The sequence below is a fragment of the Pantherophis guttatus genome, chromosome 5 (genome assembly GCF_059756535.1).
Source record: "Pantherophis guttatus breed Tessera chromosome 5, ASM5975653v1, whole genome shotgun sequence".
Taxonomy (NCBI): Eukaryota; Metazoa; Chordata; class Lepidosauria; order Squamata; family Colubridae; genus Pantherophis; species Pantherophis guttatus.
The window spans coordinates 6,981,538-7,002,790 of record NC_142067.1 but is presented as its reverse complement, the minus strand read 5'-3'; the positions used below and the strand labels follow the sequence as shown (position 1 = coordinate 7,002,790).

At 44.7% G+C, this 21,253-nt stretch overlaps 1 protein-coding gene across 1 annotated transcript; it reads left to right on the top strand.

The window, feature by feature from the left end:
• The first annotated feature begins 13,712 nt into the window (after nt 1-13,712).
• LOC117679841 (taste receptor type 2 member 40-like) lies at nt 13,713-20,910 on the top strand. Its single transcript, XM_034442099.3, has 2 exons — nt 13,713-14,132; nt 19,975-20,910. Exons 1-2 carry the CDS (start codon nt 13,713-13,715, stop codon nt 20,908-20,910), a joined length of 1,356 nt encoding a protein of 451 aa, XP_034297990.3.
• The last annotated feature ends 343 nt before the right edge of the window (nt 20,911-21,253 follow it).

Genomic DNA, 21,253 nt, shown 5'->3' with positions numbered 1-21,253 from the left:
CCTTCCCCTGGATTGGGGTGGGAATGGAGATTTTGCAGTATCCTTCCCCTGTCATGCCCACCAAGCCACACCCACCAAGCCACACCACGCCCACAGAAACGATAGCAAAAAAAAATTGTATTTCACCACTGATTTATAGGTACTCCTCAACTTACGACCACAACTAAGGCCAACATTTCCGTGGCTAAGTGAGTTCTGCCCCATTTTACAACCTTTCTTGCCACGGTTGTTAAGTGAATCATTGTAGTTGTTAGGTTAGCACCACAGTTGCGAAGTTGAATCTGGCTTCCCCGTTGACTTTGCTCGCCAGAGGGGATCACATGACCCTGGAAAACTGCAACCGACATAAGTACATTTATTTATTTATTTATTTATTTTTAAATTTGTATACCGCCCTTCTCCCTGAGGACTCAGGGCGGTGAACAGCCAAGTAAAAGCATAAACTACAAACATTAAAATACAATTAAAAAGATATATATAAATTTGGCCCCATGATTAAAAACAATAACAAACAATTAAAAACATTTAAAATGGAAGGGACCTTGGAGGTCATCTAGTCCAACCTCCTGCTGACTCAGGAGACCTGTACTAGGGATTCGAACCGCCGGCCTTTCTGATCGACAAGCTCAGTGTCTTGGCTACTGAGTCACCTGAATTTCGATCCCGTGACCACGGGGATGTTGCAAACGGTCGTAAGTGTGAAAAACAGTCATAAGTCACTTTTTCCAGTGCTGTAGTAACTTCAACAAGTAACCACACGAATGGTTATAAGTTGATTTCTATTGGTAGTAGCCCAGAATTAGTAAGCCATAGGAGAAAGCACTGTGGTTTAGCTAGGCCATCCACCTGTCTTATTCTGAATTACACAGATTAATGAATCACTTAATATAACAAAAGGAGACGAATCTTATTTGCAAACAGATATAAAACCTACATTTCCAACCATCAAAGCAAATGTCTTGGAAGTAATTTATGTTTCCACCCGAAGTCAGTGAGTGTCAACACAGCGTTAAGAGTAAATTCCTTTATGCCGAGTTACTAAATCCTCTAATATACATGTCATTAAAATAAAGTATGGAAGGAAATGTGTGACTCTGCCCAAAATTGGGGTCAATTAGGGACTCATTATGGAGGAGCAGTGAAATTGATTTGTAAGTGTAACTCTTAAGGCCGTCTGGTCTTCCCCGTACGGCTAATAATAAAATCTGAATTCTGACAAGAAAAGTCATTAACGGCGCTTCCCAGGCAGGAGTTATTCATTACTTGGAAACTTATTATCTGGAATTTATTCCCTTCTGCTAGTGAGATTCGTCATGTCCAAGAGATTAATGATTTCGAATACAAAGGAGCTGAGCTTGTTGTCGGTGCTGAGTTTCCCCTCGTTCCTGGTGGATTAGCGTACATGGTCTGCAAGCTTGCCAACCTGCAGAAAACCTGATTGTAGAAGGGTAACCTGGAGGAAAGCTTCACTCATGTGTCCTTGAAAAACGTGGCAGAAGTCATCGTCGGCCGTGGGCGCAGTGCTGTGGCCCATATTGTTGGGAGCAAGGGTGGGATTCAGCCGGTTCGGACTACTTCGGGCGAACCGGATGCTAATTTTACATCTAGTTCGCCAAACCGGTAGTTGCAAGGACTGGCTGGCTCTGCCCACCCCTCCCCTCCCAGGAGTCTCCACACGGCCTGTTTTGGATGTGAGGTAAGTTCAGGGCCTGTGTGGAGGCTCTGGGAGGATGAAAAACGGGCCTACCGGAAGTACCAGAAGTCTGAAAACGGGCCCATCCGGCCTCCAGAGGGCCTCCGGAGCTTGGGGGGGGCTGTTTTTGCCCTCCCTGAGGCTTGAGGATGTCAGCGTTCCAGAAAACCCCAACTCCAAGTAAAGATGCGGAAGCAAGCATTTTCCAAAGTTCTCTTTACTAGAATAGGTAAACTGGCACATCTGGGAAAACCCGAATCTGGTGTGGCCAGCACGTGACTCATCCGGCTTGCGGACTGGGACATTCTACTCCCCCTCTCCCTCTGTTCCAACTGCCAGTTGCCCTATAGTAACACACTCTGACACTACGGAGTTAAACATTCTATATTAAGTTTCAGGCTTTAAGTGTCAATTTATCACATAGTTTCTGTCCAGCTAGTATAAGATATAAACGATATATTAGTAAGCCAATCACCACAAGGAGGAATCGAATCGAACCGAACTCGAAGGATGAGGTAGCTGTTGGGGTGGGTTTATTTTGTACAAAGGGAAAAAGAAAGCAAACTTTCTCCCTTTCCTCCTCCTGTTATTTATTTTTTTAAAAAATAATGTTGGCTTCCTGACAAGAATATCTTCTACCTTTATTTATTTATGCGTTGGTTGAATGGATGTGTTGGCCCATGACCCAGCATTCTGACAGCTCACACAACGGGGCGGCTATCCAACTGCCAAACTACCTGAGCCTGTGAATCTGACACAAAAGAGCCTAATTTAGCAGGTTTGAGTTATTGTCAGGCCAAATAAGACAAGTAGACCTTTCCTAGGACAGCTTTTCATCTTTACCTCACGCTTCCCAAAGCTCTGGTTGTCACCGAAACGATCTAATGTGGCTCATCATCATGTGTTGTGGCATGTGAAATTATTGATTTCATGGTTACCGCCAGATGGAGGTTCTGTGATTTGGGCAGCGTTCCAAATAACGTTGAATATTTGATCACGTTCTCCCAGTTTAATTATTTGACAATAAGCTTTTTTTTATTCAGGTACTAATACCCCACTATAAAGCCTTAGTAAGACCACATCTAGAGTACTGCATCCAGTTTTGGTCGACACACTATAAAAAAAGATGTTGAGACTCTAGAAAGAGTGCAGGGAAGAGCAACCAAGATGATTAGGGGACTGGAGGCTAAAACATATGACAGGGATGGCGAACCTTTTTGCCGTCGCCTGCCAAAAGCGGGGGTCGTGGGGGGGTTGTGCACACGCGTGCCCACACCCATAATTCAGTGTGCCTCCAGGCATGCGCTCGCGACCCTCCCATGCTCCCCTTGCTTTTGGCACGAGATGGCACCATGGGCCCAGTAGGCCTGTTTTTCGCCCTCCCCAGGCTCCAGAACCTTTCCCACCCCCACCCCTGGAGGCCTTCCAGAGGCCGGAAACGGCCCATTTGCTGACTTCCGGTGGGACAAGAAGGCCCGTTTTTTGCTCTCCCCAGGCTCCAAAGCCTTTCTAAGAGCCCTGGGAGGGCGAAAATGGCCTTCCCCCCTCCCCCTGAGGCCCTCCGGAGACCGGAAATGGCCTGTTTCCCAACTTCCGGTCCCATTCAGCCAGAGATAAACTAGGGCAATGCACGCGTGCCCACCGATATGGCTCTGTGTGCCACCTGTGGCACATGTGCCATAGATTCGCCATCTCGGACATATGATGAACGGTTGCAGGAACTGGGCATGGCTAGTCTAGTGAAGAGAAGGACCAGGGGAGACATGATAGCAGTGTCCCAATATCTGAGGGGCTGCCACAGAGAGGAGAGGGTCAAGCTATTTTCCAAAGCACCTGAAGGCCAGACAAGGAAGAATGGATGGAAACTGACCAAGGAGAGATTCAACCTAGAAATAAGGAGAAATTTTCTGACAGTGAGAACAATCAACCCATGGAACAGAAGTTGCCTTCGGAAGTTGTGGGAGTTTCATCACTGGAAGCTTTCAAGAAGAGACTGGACAGCCACTTGTCAGAAAGGGTATAGAGTCTCTTGCTTGAGCGGGGGGGGGGGGTAGACTAGATGACCTACAAGGTCCCTTCCAACTCTTGTTATTCTGGACAGTTTAAATAATAGGTTGTGATTCAAAGGAAGGAAGTGTTGGAAGAAATGTCCATCTGGGTTCAGCTCCAAGTGGGGAAAAGGACACTGGAAACATGGAGACTGCTTGGAAAGATGGTTTAATGGTGGGCAGGAATCACATGGTTAGAGTTCCTGAGCAGAATCACATGGCTTGAGTTCCTGAGTAGAAAACAAAGAAAACCCCAGATGCTGGGAGTGCCTTGGTTTTATGCCGTCTGTTGGGTCCCACCTCTGAGTTTCTTGTTCCTGTATAAGAAATGTATCCTGATTGGTTGTCAAACTCCCAGGTGGTCTAGGGGTCTCAGCTAACTTTGTAGGTTGTCTCTCAAGCTTGCTTGAGTCTTGCCATGTGGTGAGTTTCTGTTGCTAGATGGGTCCTATTGTGTTGCAGATGATGGTCCATTGACAAAAGTGGGGGAAAATAAGTGAGCTTGGCTGAGGCTGAGGGGAATCTTTACCTTTAGAGCTATCTTGATACTTATCTTCTTCCAATAAGCTCTTTATCTCTTAAGTGCTGACATCTGCTGTAGGTTATTAAGGAAAGAGGAGTTGCTTTCTGCCTCTAAAAAAACATATTTCTCCATTTCTCATTTAGGGAAATATAATATTCTGCCTTTTTAATATTCCTCAAAAACACTTCATTCTTTTAGGAGGGTAGGCTTCCCACACTGCTCAGTGTAAGAATCCAATTTAAAACACCCCTGGCAGATAACTGCCTAGCCTTTTGCTTCACTTCTACCATCCCTCTTGGTAATTGTCTCCCTTGTCAAACTACTCCTATTGTGTAGAACTTTCTCCTAACATTCAATCAAAACTTACCTTCCTGTAACTTAGATCCATTATTCTGTGTCCTGCACTCAGGGATGAGAATGAGCAGGCCTCGACCTTTGTCTAGGGACATGATCTGTCTCTGCCATGACCACATCTTCTTCACGCTACTATTACACGGTAGAATTTGTACAATCAATCTCTCAACATCCTTCCCCTTTATCTTCCCCCAAGTTTAATCGTCAAAGCTCATCACCGTCTCTTGATGTACACGAAACTATTTAGCTCATACGGTACTGGTTTGGAGAATCGGTAGCGACAGCTGCGTGTGGCTCCTTCCACTCACCCGGTCATCATTAAAACCAGGAAGTAACCTGTATTTTACCCTCTGTGCATGCACAGAGTGTCCGTGCACACATGTGCATCCACTTCCGAACCGGTAGGGAAGGTAAGTAGATTTCACCCCTGTGGAGCACCCTAAACTTATGGAGGCAAGCTGCTCCACTGGTTAATTCTCCTCCCTGTTAGGAAGTTTCTCCTTAGTTTCAGGCTCCTTTATTAGTTTCCATCCATTGTTTCTTCTCTTGCCTTTTGGTCCTTTTGTAAATAAGTTGGCCCCCTCTTCTTTGTGGCAGCCCCTCACATACTAGAATGCTGCCATCATGTCCCCTCTAGTCTTTCTTTTCTCTAGACTGGCCAAACCCAAATCCTGCAACCGTTCTTCATATGTTTTAGTCTCCAGGCCTTCGATCGTCTTAGTTGCTCTTCTTCACACTTTTTCCAAAGTTAACCAATAGCATTAACAAGACAGGAGTCTGTGGTGTTTATTTTATTTATTGGGGAAAGCATTTCTATATCACCTCGCCAAAAGATTCTAAGCTGTTTTACTGTTGATAAAAACTTCCAGAAAACAATAATCTGCAAATAAGACCGTTGTCAGCGTCCCAGCACTGACATATAAAGAGAGGAGAAGCTTGAACTTTTGCCTACTAAATCCCTTTGAAGATTCTGTCTCCTCGGAGATGGGAGAGGGGGGAGACATTCCTGTGATCTGATGAAGAAGAGATCAGGAAAGTGACTTGGAAGATAGCCAATGAGAAGCAGAGAATTGGGGATCGGATAGGGAGGGATTGGGGGGCAAATGTCAGTACTGACCGCGAAAGAGCCAGGGTCAGATCGCTGTGCTCAAATAAAGAGAAAATTTCCTTAAAGATCGGCAGTTTGGAAATTCATTTATTTTGAGATAGCATCGAAACCTGACAACCGTGTCATTTATTATTTTATTTATTTTTTTATTAGTCATATTTCTATGCCGCCCACTCTCCGAGGACTCTGGGTGGCTTACACCAAAGACAGTATACTAAATAGCATATTGCCCCCTAACAATCTGGGTCCTCATTTTACCCACCTCGGAAGGATGGAAGGCTGAGTCAACCTTGAGCCGGTGAGATTTGATCCGCTGATCTGCTGAACTAGCAGTCAGCTGAAGTAGCTGCAGTACTGCACTCTAATCACTGCGCCACCTCGGCTCTTCATCCATATGGCAACCAGTCACCACTTAACCAACACTTCAGTCAGATGCCTTGTTTTAGGGGGTTGTTGCATTGTTCAGTCACTAAGTCATGTCAGGCTCTTTGTGACCTCATGGACCATAGCACGCCAGGTCCGCATCCTCCACTCTCTTCCAGAATTTGCCCCAATTCATGTTCATTCCATCCATGACACCATCTAACCATCTCATCCTCTGCTGTCTCCTTCTTCTTCGGCCTTCCATCTTTCCCAACGTCAGGGTCTTCTCCAAGGAGTCCACTCTTCTCATTAGGTGGCTGAAGGATTTGAGCTTCAGCTTCAGGATCTGTCCTACCCAGGGTTGGGCCGCTGGGGGTTCACAGGGGTTCGGGAGAACCTCTAGCTAAGATTCTGTGCAGTTTGGAGAACCCCCAAATCCCACTCCTGGCTGGCCCCGCCCACCCCGCCCCTCCCAGTAGTCACCACATAGCCAATTTTGGATACAGGTAAGTGCAGGGTGCGTGCGGAGGCTCAGGGAGGGCGAAAAATGGGCCTACTGGAAATTTGGGAAGAGGGCCTCCAGAGGCTCGAGGTAAAGCCTTCAGAGCCCAGAGAGAACAAAAATGGCCCCTCACAATGGTGCAGGCGGCCAACTAGGCCACACCCACCATGGCCACGCCCACCCAGCAACCGGGCAGAGAACCTTTTGCTAAAAATTTTGAAGCCCATCCCTGGTCCTACCAAAGGACAGTCAGGGTTGATTTCCTTGAGGATCAGCTGATTTGATCCCCTCGCAATCCAAGGGACCCTCAAGAGTATTCTCCAGCACCACAATCCGAATGCATCAATTCTTTGGCCTTCAGCTTTCCTTAAGGTCCAATTCTCCCAGCCGTTTTATGTGGTACCTTCCTGCTTGAATGGCTGTGTAAAAGGGGATTATTTTTCACAGCTTTCCCAAATGTTATCAGGGGAAGAGATTATCCTAAATTTGGAGGGCATTCTCTTCTAGAACAAGGGGACTGTGACAAAGAAGACCCAGGCCCCTGAGCCTTAACATCTTGGTGGAAGAATTACAAAATGGCCTCTCAACCAATGCATACCAGATAGCAGGTCCTATTCGGAGTAGAAGAGCTCTTAGGCTGGGCTACAGAAGATCCACAAAAATAACCAGTCCATACTCACTGAGGGGCTGTCACAGAGAGCAGGGGGGGGGCAGTCATCCTATTTTCCAAAACACCTGAAGGCCAGACAAGGAATAATGGATGGAAACTGATCAAGGAGCAATTCAACCTGGAAATAAGGAGAAATTTTCTGACCGTGCGAACAATCAACCAATTGAACAGTTTGCTTTTGAAAGTTGTGGGAGCTTCATCACTGGAAGCTTTCAAGAAGAGACTGGACTGCCATCTGTCAGAAATGGTGCAGGGTCTCCTGCTTGGGTGGGGGGGTTGGACTAGGTGACCTACAAGTCCTTTCCAACTCTGTGTCAACACGGAAAGCATCCCTGGCCTGCTCTCGAGTTGCCATAGGCAAGGGGGAATGAGAAAATGAACTTTGCAGCTGCAGCGAGAGAGCACTTCCGTCAAAACAAAAGCACATTCCAGCCACCTCTCTGTCAAGGCCATTTCCACGGTTACTCACAGTGGCCGGAGGGGAGTGATCTCTACAACCCATTGGCGAATGTGACCGATGACACACCCTGGGGGGGGGGAGGGGGGAAACAGGGTCAGAGCCAGGACGTAAATTAAGTGGGGTCAGAGTTGGCGTCACTTGGAACCTGCCGACATGAAGCTCCTAATAAATAACTGGATTTCTTTTGAAGCTTGGCTCGAGGCTCATGATTTAATTAGGGCATCTGTTGGAACCCTGACACTCTGTTATCCTTTTTATGGACCTCTGTGTCTATCCACAGATACAGCTGGGGAATACCTGCAGCTTGAAACTTTTACAGGGGTGGGTTTTTATATTTCAAGATTTCTCTAAGCTTTAAAATGAGCAGAGTCAAATTTGGAAGCTATTTTACTGGCGCATTCCTGTTTGTTCTAGAAAGACTAGCTTAACCAGCCCTGAGGAACAGGGATCGTCGTGTTGACAGCATATTGTAGTCACGATGCCTGGTTTTATGTTTAAATCCCAGGAGATTTATTTAATCAAAACATGCCGCAGCTTCTATGAAAATGCATTTCCTGCCACTCAGAAATACGGCTTGCTATCTTGTTAAATCTCTTCCCTATTCTAAATTTCTCTCTTCCTGCCATTCTCCGTTTACAACGCCAGGTGAAGGAGCCTCTTTCCTTTGGCCAGATTGATTGTAGAAACAAACTCCTCGCTGTATCAAGGTTTGCTAGCCGCTTTATAAAAATCAGAACTCGCCTGGCGATTATAGTCCTTTGCTCTCACCAAGTGGAGCCTAAAAAAAAACATACTTTTCCTTGTCATGTTTCAAAAGAGGCTGCCAAGACAGATAAAAGTGTCACCTCTCCCTGGAGGTCAGGAAGATCTGATGCTCTTAATTACACACTTAGTGAGGTTTTTTTTACTTCCAGATGTTACCTACAGTTGCTGCCATTTGGGCCCCCCACCCAAAAGGGATCTAAGGGAGACCTTTCGTCTCCATAACAACTTGGAGAGCATGAATAATTCAGCTGGCTTTACAAGGACTTGTTTATTTATGGGCTGTCTTAATTACAGCAAAAGAGAAATTCCAAATGACAGTGACAGTTGCTTCTCTTATTGCCTATCAGGGATGGAAGCCTGGCTGTTCCGTTGTTGCTTTCGCAGAAAATATCGGCTTAAACAAGAAGCTGTGGAGTTTTTTTAAAAAAAATCAGGGATAGGCAAGACCTTCAGCCCTGCTTGTTCTGTGGTGATTTCAAGGAACAGCCTTATAATTCCAATTTTCAAGTTTACTCTGTATCGTTTCTACATAGGTCTGAGGGTGATGATGGTTGATAGCCACCCAGAGTTTCCCTGGGGTAAGATGAGTGGCCAATAAGTTCAATAAATGATTGATGGAGAGAGAGAGAGAGGATGGATAGATGGATAGGTAAAAAGATAGGTGGATGGATGGATGGGTGAGAGATGGGTGGATGGATAAAAAGGTACGTGGACGAATGGATGGGAGAGATAGATGATAGATAGATAGATAGATAGATAGATAGATAGATAGATAGATAGATAGATAGATAGATAGATGATGGATGGATGGGAGAGATGGATGGATGGATAGATGGATGGATAGATAAAAAAGTAGATGTATGGATGAATGGGTGAGGGATAGATGGATGGATAGATAGATGGATGGATGGATGGATGGATGGATAGGTGAATAGATGGATAGATAGTTGATAATGTCTCACTTCACAACAGAAATCTTGGACTCAATTGTGGACATAAGATAGATGGATGGATGGATGGATGGATGGATGGATGGATGGATGGATGGATAGATGGATAAAAAGGTAGGTGGATGAATGGATGGGAGAGATAGATAGATAGATAGATAGATAGATAGATAGATAGATAGATAGATAGATAGATAGATAGATAGATAGATAGATAGATGGATGGATGGACAGATGGATAGGTAAAAAGGTAGGTGTATGGATAGATGGGTGAGGGATAGATAGATGGATGGATGGATGGGAGAGATAGATAGATAGATGGATGGATGGATGGGAGAGATAGATAGATAGATGGATGGATGGATGGACAGATGGATAGGTAAAAAGGTAGGTGTATGGATGGATGGGTGAGGGATAGATGGATGGATAGATGGATGGATGGATGGATGGATGGATGGATGGATGGATGGATAGATAGGTGAATAGATGGATAGATAGTTGATAATGTCTCACTTCACAACAGAAATGTTGGACTCAATTGTGGTCATAAGTCAAGGACTACCTGTACACCTAGTTTTTGTTGCTCAGGAAGACATTTTTTTTAGAAAAAGAAAAAGAAAAGGAAAAAAAAAGGAAAGTCGGATATCCAGAGGCTTCATTTCTTCTCCTGAAGGGAGGATGCAAATCCAGGCCGGATTTCATTAGCGCGTGTTCCTATTATTTGTACACAGGGATATTTACATAAATCTCATCTGCCGTGCGGTGTGTATGGATTGCCAGCTGGAGTTTGCATAGCACCGTCCTGTGTTTCCCTGAAATTGCTTTCCTGTGTTTTGTTAAGAGGGTTGGTGAAAGAACCTTTCCTCCAGGGGGAAAGCTGTTATCTAAGCTTTTCATTTCTGAGCAATCTTGGTCGGGAAGTGGAATCTCATAACTCAACAAGCAAGCACCTAGCCAGGGTGAAAGCAGTCATTTATCAGAGGCACTCGAAGCCTCATTTCAGACTAAGCAAACAAATAAAACAGAGCCAGACAATCAAGACTAAGTTTGCTGGGAGCTCTTTGGTTTTCCCAGAGTTGTTTGTCAACTCAGGTGAATGGGGGAAAAGTGGGGGGAACGTCAGAAAGCCTATTGCCAGAAGGAGGTCACTCTGCACGGAGGAAAGGACAGCTTTGATCTGGTGTTCTTTGAGTGGAGATGGAGAGAGAGGGAGGGAAGGAGGGAGGGAGGGAGGAACTACGAAAATCAATGACATATTAATTTGCTTTGACAGGAAGGAAGGAAGGGAGGAGGGAGGGAGGGAGGGAGAGAGGAGGGAAAGGGAGAAATAGAGAGAGGAAGGAAGGGGAGAAATGTAAGGAGGGAGAGGAGATATAGAGAAAGAGAAGGAAGGGAGGAAGGAAAGAAGGACAGAGGAGGGAGGAGGGAAAGAAGGAAAGAAGGAAGGAGAGAGGAGGGAGGAGGGAAAGGGAGAAATAGAGAGAGGGAGGAAGGAAGGAAGGAAGGAAGGAAGGGAGGAGGGAGGGAGACAGGGAGGGAGGAGGGAAGGGGAGAAATAGAGGAAGGAAGGGGGGAAATGTAAGGAGGGAGAGGAGATATAGAGAAAGAGAAGGATGGGAGGAAGGAAGGAAGGAAGGAGGGAGGGAGGGAGGGAGGGAGAGAGGAAGGGAGGAAAGAAGGAAGGAGGGAGAGCGGAGGGAAGGGGAGAAATAGAGAGAGGAAGGAAGGGTAGAAATGTAATGAGGGAGAGGAGATATTGAGAAAGAGAAGGGAGGGAGGAAGGAAAGAAGGAGAGAGGAGGGAAAGAAGGAAAGAAGGAAGGAGAGAGGAGGGAGGAGGGAAAGGGAGAAATAGAGAGAGGGAGGAAGGAAGGAAGGAGGGAGGGAGGGAGACAGGGAGGGAGGAGGGAAGGGGAGAAATAGAGAGAGGAAGGAAGGGTAGAAATGTAAGGCGGGAGAGGAGATATAGAGAAAGAGAAGGGAGGGAGGGAAGAAGGAAGGAAGGAGGGAGAGAGGAAGGAAAGAAAGAAAGAAGGGAGGAGGGAGGGAGGAGAGAAAGGGAGAAATAGAGAAAGGGAGGAAGGAAGGAAGGGAAGGAGGAGAAGAGATATAGAGAAAGACAGAAGGAAGGGAAGAAGGGAGGGAGGGAGGGAGGGAAGGAAGAACAGAAGAAAAAAGAGGGAGGGAGGAAGGGAGGGAGGAATAGAAGAAGGAGGGAGGGAGTTACCCTAGTTGGGTAATGCTGAGTAATGAAACATCTGCAAAAAAAGAACCAAACTCAGAGAGCACCAAGGACTCCACAGTTCAACTCTGAGCTACACTCTCTTCTAATCTGTGATCTGCTTGGTGCGTAAAGAGCAGATACTATCTAAGTCAGGTGGGTAGAAGCCTTGACAATGATGAACTGCTGAGCCCCTCCAGACATACTGGCCTCAAGGTGGATTTGAAGTTCCCAAGTGTTTTGGGCATCACCTCTGAGACCAGTTCTGCTGCAAAGGCAGGGTTGATGTTAGGCAGAAGGATACTCCAGAACATTAACAGTGTCTGGGTTCCAAGTAATACACCCATAGCAAGCAAAACTCCGAGGCAGGTAGATTCCTCAAAGAATAGCTTTATTGGACATATCATACTGGCACAGATCTGGTGAAAACCGACTCTGAAGGTTCCTGCAGTTTTCACCTAATTAAAAGTAAAAGTTTTCCCTCAACACCAAACAATCAATCACATGGTCCAGTCATGGCTCCATCTGGTTGCCTGGTGACATTGCTCCTCCTTCCTCTGATTAGGTGTGAGAATGTCCTTGGTTCCCAAGAGAAAGTATTTTGTTTTGGCTACAAAGTCCCAACTATCTCAAATCCCCCCTCCATATCTCTCAGCTCCAGTGTGGCAGCACTGAAGCTCCAAGATGGCTTCGGTCAGGTCAGCTTCAGGGTTGACAAACAGGGTTGTCTACCTGTCTTGGTCCCCCAACTCCAGACTCTTAGTCTGTCTCTCATTTTAGTTTGGCCATGAGAATGGAATCTTCCGCAGCTTCCATGCATGACTTCCTTTTATGACTATGCTCCTGAACAAGAAACCTAGTGAAACAATGACATCACCCAACATGCCTACCCAGATCTCCTTCACACCATCCAAGTTGTCATGTTAATCATGATTCCAGTCTCCAGAAATGGGCTGTTATTCATCATCCACCTGAAATATTAGAAGAGAAAAGAGGTAGGTCAGAAGATTGCTTAAAATAAAAGGTAAAGGTTCCCCTTGAACATATGTGCTAGTCGTTCCCAACTCTAGGGGGTGGTGCTCATCTCCGTTTCAAAGCCGAAGAGTCAGCACTGTCCGAAGATATCTCCATGGTCATGTGGCCGGCATGACTAAACGCCAAAGGCGCACGGAACGCTGTTACCTTCCTAACAAAGGTGGTCCCTATTTTTCTACTTGCATTTTTTATGTGCTTTCGAACTGCTAGGTTGGCAGAAGCTGGGACAAGTCACGGGAGCTCACCCCGTTACGCGGCACTAGGGATTCGAACCGCTGAACTGCCAACCTTTTAATCGACAAACTCAACATCTTAGCCACTGAGCCACCCCGTCCCTTTGCTTAAAATGCCCGCCATTAAATGCTTCCTTTTCCTTGGTGATTCGGCCTAAGGGCGAGATGTTTGGAAACTGCTCTTCACGACGCGCTAATGGCCGACCCTCAGTACATACAGCTGTAGAGCATGCAAATGCGGCAAACATCCTCGGCTGTGTAATATTTACGTTACCAACAACAGCCCAAAATAAAATCTCGGCAACTTTGCAAACTCTTCTGAACAAAAAGACTTCAGCGATGGATCTTGCGCTACGGAAATACCGTCTGTTCACTGAAGCTCTGGTGGCTTCTCACCAGCTTCTCTTTCACACACCGGTGGAGGAGCCATGTTGGTGTCAGGAGTTCACAACTGGCTTTGCCTCCTTATCATCACAGCTGTGACTCTCGTGGGGATGACTGGAAATGGGTTCATTTTTATTTCAGACTGCTGTGATCGGATCCGAAGCAAAACACAGACGGGTTCAGATCTTCTGTTGATGTCCCTCAGCCTAACCCGGTTTATTTTCCTTGGAATCACACTCGGCTTCCATTGTATTAGCTTCCTGGATATTAATCAACCCCAATACGCTGGAAGCATCACCATTTTCTTCTGGACTTTTTTCAATGCCATCACCTTGTGGATTACCACCTGCCTTGGAGTCTTTTACTGTGTGAAAATTGTCAACTTCACTCAGCACTTCCTCGTGAAAATGAAGCTGAGGATTTCCAACGTGGTTCCCCATTTGCTCATCGCGGTGATGCTGGTTTCCTTGATCTCGGCTCTTCCTTTCTTCTGGATTGAGGATCACACCCGATCTTATAACAACACAGAGCGTATACACGAGATGGTGGCCCAGATGTTCCTCTTCGGCATGCTGTATATTCTAGGGACTTTTCCGTCGTTTCTCATATTTTTAATTTCCTCTGGTTTTTTAATTTACTCCCTTGTGCACCACACAAAGAGGATGCAGAACAATTCACTTGGTTTTAGAGATCAAAGGATGGACGTTCATCTGAAGACCACTAAAATCCTGACCTCTTTCCTTATCCTCTATGCCGCAACCTTTGTAGCCGAAATCTCGATGACCTTTTCCCCCAGTCCCTGGGCGTCAGTTATGTCCAACATGGTGGTTAGTTCATATAATTCAGGACATACCATTGCTTTGATTGTTATGAATTCCAAACTAAGAGAACGACTGAGCAAGATTTTTCAGTGTCTGAGAAAACAGACATGAAGGATTGATATGTATAACAATTGTAATAATTTGAACATTTTTTTACTTAAGTAAAAAAAGAAAAGAAAATTGAAACAATATATGATTATGATTTATAAACAAAAATTACTTAATTGGTGTTATATAAATGGTATGGTTTAATAGATAGAATTTGGGATAATTGGGAAATTGCATTAAATAGCATTATTTGAACTAAGAACTATGTTTAAATGTTAAATTGTTATATTTTTAAGATTAAAGATAAGATTTAAATTTGATAAAGTAATAATGGAATAAGGATTTAATGAGTTATCATGAAATATAAATACGTTTGAACTGTACTGAAATGTATTATGAGTTATTAATTGAATTAAGATTTAAGGTGGGTTAATAGAAGGGTAATTGTTTTGATTAAGTAAATATGTGTTAATTTTTTTAAAGATGGTATTAGTTGAATATGTGATTTAAGATTAAGAAATAAGTGTTATGGCAAAATAGAACAGATAAAATTTTGTTTTAAAAAATTGAACAAATTGATGACCAGATCAAAGCTCTGTTCTGAAATTTGTATGTTTGGAAAAAAAAATAAAAAAAACTTTTTGCAGAAAAAAAGACATGAAGGATTGAGCTCAGACTGAAATCACACTTAACTCTTGCTCATACATGCACAGAGTTGAAGAAGCATCTTGGATGAGAAGCGAAACGTCTTCAAAGAAAAACCAGAAAGTCCAGTTGCCTCTTGAAAAAGCACCTTTGGGACAACCACAAGCAGAGCCTTGGTAGTACAGTGGTTTAATGCACCCTGTTATTAACACAGCTGCCTGCAATTTCTGCAGGTTCGAATCTTACCAGGCTCAAGGTTGACTCAGCCTTCCATCCTTTCTAAGGTAGGTTAAATGAGGATCCAGTTTGTGGGGGCAATAAGCTGACTTTATATGAATATACAAAAGTATGAAGGCTATTGCTTAATTCATTGTAAGCCGCCCTGAGTCTCTGGAGAAGGGCGGCATATAAATCAAATTAAAAAAACAAAACAAAAAACCATGACCTGGATGACTGAGAATCTCCAGAGACATTCTTGCTCAAATGATTGCACTGATGATGTTATCTAGTAGGGTAATGAAATGCCTGCAAGGAAACAACCAAGTTCAGAGAGCACCAAAGACCCCACAGCTTATGGATGGAATTAACATTGATGACAACTCAAGAACCGCTAATTCTGTTGCAGCTACTCTATGATGGCTCACTATGAATTCAACTTGATGCCATTTTCCTTGCCCAAGATTTCAAATGGGACTTGTGGCTGTAAGATAGTCTTCGTCCATGCCAGCCCTTGTTCTGATTCACACAAAATCCATTGAGTGTGTTTTGCCTTGAAGTTAAAATTTTCCCAATAGATTTTAGGCGCAGCGATTGTTTTTCAGTATTGTTTTTAGTCTGCTGCGCCACCAAGGCTCTCACCAAGAATCTTCCCCATGTCTTTGAAATACACCGATTCCTCTTTATCTTTTATTCTTAGAGTTAATCTATTCATTTCCGCACAGTCTAAAATCTTTTTGATTACTTCACCTTCTGACGGGATTTTCTCTGTCTTCCAATTTTGCGCAAATACAATTCTTGCTGCTGTTATTATGTGTATGATTAGATACATAACTTCTTTGCTATATCTCTCTGGCAAAATACCCAGTAAAAAAAGGCAGGGTATACTTCAGAGCAGGGGTGGGTTCTACTTACCTTTACTACTGGTTCGCAACGGGATCGTGCGCGCACGCTCGCTTTGCTCACGCATGCACCTTGCTTCTGCACATGCGCAGATCGCGTCTGATGATGTCAGGGTCAGTGGGAGGAGCCTCCTGCCAGTTTTACCACTGGTTCTATAGAACCGGTCCAAACCGGGAGCAACCCACCACTGCTTCAGAGGTGGTATTCAGCCGGTTCGGACCAGTTCAGGCGAACCGGTAGCAAAAATCGGTCCTATTTATGCATGTTTTTGAGGCTAGGCACATGCGCGGAAGGCTGTGCACATGTGTGGAAGTGGCGCGTGCATTCACATTTGCGAACCAGTAGGGAAAGTAAGTGAATATCAACCCTGGTATACTTCTAAATACAGCTCTCAGAAAATTCTTGCCATTAAAATGGACGTTTCTCTGGATTGAAATAGGTCAGTTCACTGTGTCTTTACTCCAGTTTGTTCTAATGGTTAAGACACCAGACTAGAAACTGGGAGACTGTGAGTTCTAGTCTCACTTTAGGCATGAAAGCCCAGTTGAGCTTTTCATGATTTTTATATTTTATTTGGGCCAATCACCAGGAGACGTTGAGTTCTAGTTCCGCCTCAGGCATGAAAACCAGTTCTCAGCCACTCTCTCTCAGCCCATCCCACCTCACAGAGTTGTTGCTGTGGGGAAAATAGGAGGAGGAAGGATTATTAGATATTTTCACCACCTTGATTTGTTTATAAAAAATAATAAAGGCAGGAAAAAATAGCAAGGTAAAATAAAACATATAAAAATAATAAAATCAAATAAAAATCAAATACTTCTCTTCTTATTCAGCACCTATTTCATTTCATTTATTAAATTTTTATACCGCCCTTCTCCCGAAGGACTCAGGGAGGTGAACAGCCAGGATTAAAATACATACAATATGAAAATTAAAATAATTTAAAAATAATTAAATCAATTCAGCTTCCCCAATTTAAAACCCCTTACCCATAAAATTAACCAATTAAAAATTTTAAGCCAGCCCGGCTTGCTGAAATAGAAAAGTCTTCAGAGCTTGATGGAAAGTACGGAGGTCCGGGATCAGTCGTATCCCTGGGGGTAGCTCGTTCCAGAGGGCAGGTGCCCCCACAGAGAAGGCTCTCCCCCTGGGGTCCGCCAGTCGACATTGTTTGACCGACGGCACCCTGAGGAGACCCTCTCTGTGGGAGCGTATTGGCCGGTGGGAGGTTATCAGCGGCAGAAGGTGGTCTCGTAGATACCCAGGCCCTAAGTCATGGAGCGCTTTAAAGATGAGAACCAATACCTTGAAGCGCACCCGGAAGACCACCGGAAGCCAGTGCAGCTCGTGCAGGAGAGGTGTTACATGGGAGCGCTGTGTCGCCCCCATAATCACCCGCGTTGCTGCATTCTGGACCAGTTGGAGCCTCTGGGTGCTCCTCAAGGGGAGCCCCATGTAGAGAGCATTATAGTAGTAGTAAACCTATCTCTGCTATCCGTATGCCTTAGGCTTTTCACTTGGAGGAAATATTAAGGCCTGCCTGCACCTTAATTTCAACACTGTTGTTTTTTGGTTTTACAATCTCTTTAGTGTTTTAACTGTAATATTTATTTATTTATTTATTTTGAATGGTAAGACACACAGAGCCTTAGATTGAGGTGGGCGGCTATAGAAATCGAATAAATACATAAATAAATTGCAGTTGAAATGGAATTCCGAAGTCCCCGTCTATCTTGTTCCATCAAATTCCGCAAACCCGAAAGACAAGCACAACATGGTTTACGAGGGATGTAATCAAACATGAGCATCAACGATGTGTCATCTACTGTGCCCACCACCCTTTCATGGCTAAGACAGGACAAGAACTGTGCCCTCCACTCTGCCACTGCCCTCCTCCCAGTTGTGTCCCAGGTCTTTAAAAAATTTTTATTAATGACTTGCATGCCGAGATGGGAGGGACGGTTATCAAATCTTCAAATTTGATAGCCAGAGCCTTGGAGGATAGAAATACAATTGAAAGTGATGTTGATAGATTAGAGCGATGGACTAAAAGCAGCAGAATGAAATTTAACAGAGGAAAATGTAAAGCTATAAACGGAGGCTGTATAAATCAAACGCATAAATATAGGACGGGGAAAACATTTGGCTCTTTAATAGCAGGTGTGAAAAATGCCCTGGGACGGTGGCTGATCATGGATTGAATTTGAATCAGTGGAGTGATGTGATTTGTAGAAAGAAAGAAGAAAGGAAGAAAAGGAAAGAAAGGAAGGAGGGGGGGAGGAAGGAAGGAAGGAAGGAGGAAAAGGATAGGGGAAGGGGAAGAAAGGAAGGGAAGGGGAAGGGAAGGAAGGGGAGGGGAAGGGGAAGGGGAAGGAGAAGGAGAAGGAGAAGGAGAAGGAGAAGGAAGGAAGGGGAAGGAGAGGAGAGGAAAGGAAAGGAAAGGAAGGGAAGAAGAAGGAGAAGGGGAAGGGGAAGGATAGGAAGGCAAGGGAAGGAGAAGGGGAAGGGGAAGTAGAAGGAAGGAAGGGGAAGGATAGGAAGGCAAGGGAAGGAGAAGGGAAGGGGAAGGAAGGAAGGGGAAGGATAGGAAAGGAAGGGGAAGTAGAAGGAAGGAAGGGGAAGGATAGGAAGGGGAAGATAGGAAAGGAAGGGGAAGGAGAAGGAGAAGGAGAAGGGGAAGGGGAAGGGGAAGGGGGATCATGTGATCACCTTTTGCAACCTTCTGACAAGCAAAGTCAATGAGACTTCCCTTAACAGAGTCACCTTGTAGGGGAGATGTTGGCATAACAAACCAACAAACAAACCATACCATGTTTACCCAAAAATAAGACCCTGTCTTATATTTTTTTGAACCCCGAAATAAGCGCTTGGCCTTATTTTCGGGAAGGTCTTATTATTTTGGGGCACATGGAGGAAACCAGAGGAAATGAAGGGGACCGGCTGCACATGTGTTTAAATATTTTCAGGGAGGGCTTATTTTCGGGGGGAATTATCTTAGTGCATGCACTCAAAAGTCCAATTGGGCTTATTATCAGGGGATGTCTTTTTTTGGGGGGGGGACAGGGTATTACTAACTTAACAACTGAAGTGATTGACTTAACAATTGCATCACTAAATGGGGGCAAAACTCACTGAGCAACTGCTTAGCAATGGAAATTTTGGGCTCCATCATGGCCGTAAGTCGAGGACTACCTGTACTATGTCTCTCGGTGCCTCTCACCTTAGCTAAAATGCCCTGTTCCAAAGAGGTATTTGGACAGTCAGTTGTCTGAAATGGTATAGAGGACTTTCTGCTTGAGCAAGGGGTTGGACTAGAAGACCTCCAAGGTCCCGTCCCGCTCTGTTCTGATTATAAATAAGAGGGAACGACATGAAACATGATGAACCAACCCACTGGAACTGAGCAGAGGCCTACATGCCCAGAAACCGTGGCTCAATCTGTCCTCCCCGCCTTTATAAAAATCAATTACTGGCCTTCATACATCCCTAACTACCAAAGCATGAACTGCCCATTGAACCCAATCAGAGAAAGCAATTTTATTTTATTCAGCGCCTGTTTGAAAGCATACGAGAAGGGAAGATGTGCCAAGGAATGGAGAAACTGAAATCTGATACTCAGGAGGAGAATGTAAACTAGGAAGGGCAAATGTGAGAAGGGCAGATGTGTTCATTGGCATCAAAACCGCAACGAAATGATATCCGGTATTTGCATTTTCTCTAAAACAAAAACTGGAATAACACACATACAGAGTATCAATTTCCACTAACTTTCTGGTTGAGAGGAAAGGCAAAGTCGGAGAACGAGGCCTATCATCCATCATAAAAAGGAATATTTGTATCTGGTCAAATGGATGGGTTTTATATATATAGGCATCCCATTCACAAAACAGCCAGTTCTCCATGCGATCTCTGAAGGAAGTCAACGGAAGAACGTTTGAGGGACCACCAAGAAGATCTGATCCTTGGAGGAGAGAGAGAGAGAAGAAAGGGGGGTTTCAACCTCACCATGTCCCCACTTCTTCAAACCATCTTCCAGGTTGCGATCACAGCCCACAGCTCCATGGGTATAATTGCAAGTGGCTTTATTGTGGTTGCCGGCTACTCAACGTGGCTGAAAGGAGAAAAAATACCTACTTGTGAAGTCATCCTGATGTGCCTCAGTTCGTCTCGGATTCTCCTACAGGGAACCATCCTGCACTGCACATTTTCTTCAACGTTATATCTGCGGAATGTCCTCAAGATACAGTCAGTTCTCCTGGTGTTGTCCAGCACAGCTTGTCTGTGGTTCGCCGCCTGCCTCAGTGTCTTCTACTGTGCCAAAATTGCCACTTTCACTCACCGGTACTTTATCCTGGTGAAGCTGAGGATCGCAGAGATGGTTCCGATGTTTCTGGTGGGGTCAGCGGCGGTTTCTTTGATTTCGTGCCTCCCTTTCATCTGGATGGATGACAACATCTTGCTCTGCAACTCCACCGGGAGCCATCTGAAAAATCTCACCGTGGAGAATCATATGAGAAACATCTCCTACCTCAAAGCCTTCTCCATATATCTCACTTGGGCCGTACTTCCGCTTCTGCTTTTCGTGGCCTCATCCACGTTGTTAATTGCATCTCTGTGGAGACACACTGAGCAGATGAGGCAGAGCACCATGGGTTTGAAGGACCCGAGGACCAAGGCGCACGTCGAGGCCATCAAATCCCTAATCTCGTTCCTAATACTCTACGTCTGCAGCTTTGTAGCTGACGTACTGCTTGGGATTCCTTCCTGCAGAGCTAGACATGAATGGAAAAGGAACATCTGTTTGCTGGTGATTGCCGTGTGCCCTTCCGTGCACTCCGTTCTGTTAATTTTCTTTAATTTCAGACTGAAGGTGGTGCTCAAAAACATCCTGCTTTACCTAGCGTGCCTTCAGAAAAAAAGACTACCAGTAAGCCCTCGACTTACAACCATTCATTTAGTGACTTTCATTTAGCGTTGAAAAAAGAACCAGTTTTTCACACTTAGGATGGATGCTTTGGCTTGGAAACCGTTTCTGGACTTTATGCTTGAGGTGGGGGGAAAAAAATGAACCTTTGATTTTGGGTTTTACTGATTAGATCGGTTTGTTTTGATAGAAATGGCCAGTTTATACTATTAGATAAAAGTAAAAAGTTGAGGTTTGATGTTTATTATCACTGGAAGAAGAGACTGGACTGCCATCTGTCAGAAATGGTGTAGGGTTGCTGGGGGGGGGTTGGACTAGATGACCTAAAAGGTCCCTTCCCAATGCTGTTAATCTGTATCTATTATTTATTTTATTTTATTTATTTATTTAT

Bases quoted from the DNA above. Each gene is read 5' to 3' on its own strand.
- LOC117679841 (XM_034442099.3), top strand. From the start codon at position 13,713: ATGAAGCTGAGGATTTCCAACGTGGTTCCCCATTTGCTCATCGCGGTG. The intron at 14,133-19,974 runs GTTAGTTCATAT...ACCATCTTCCAG, and splicing joins CAGTTATGTCCAACATGGTG to GTTGCGATCACAGCCCACAG.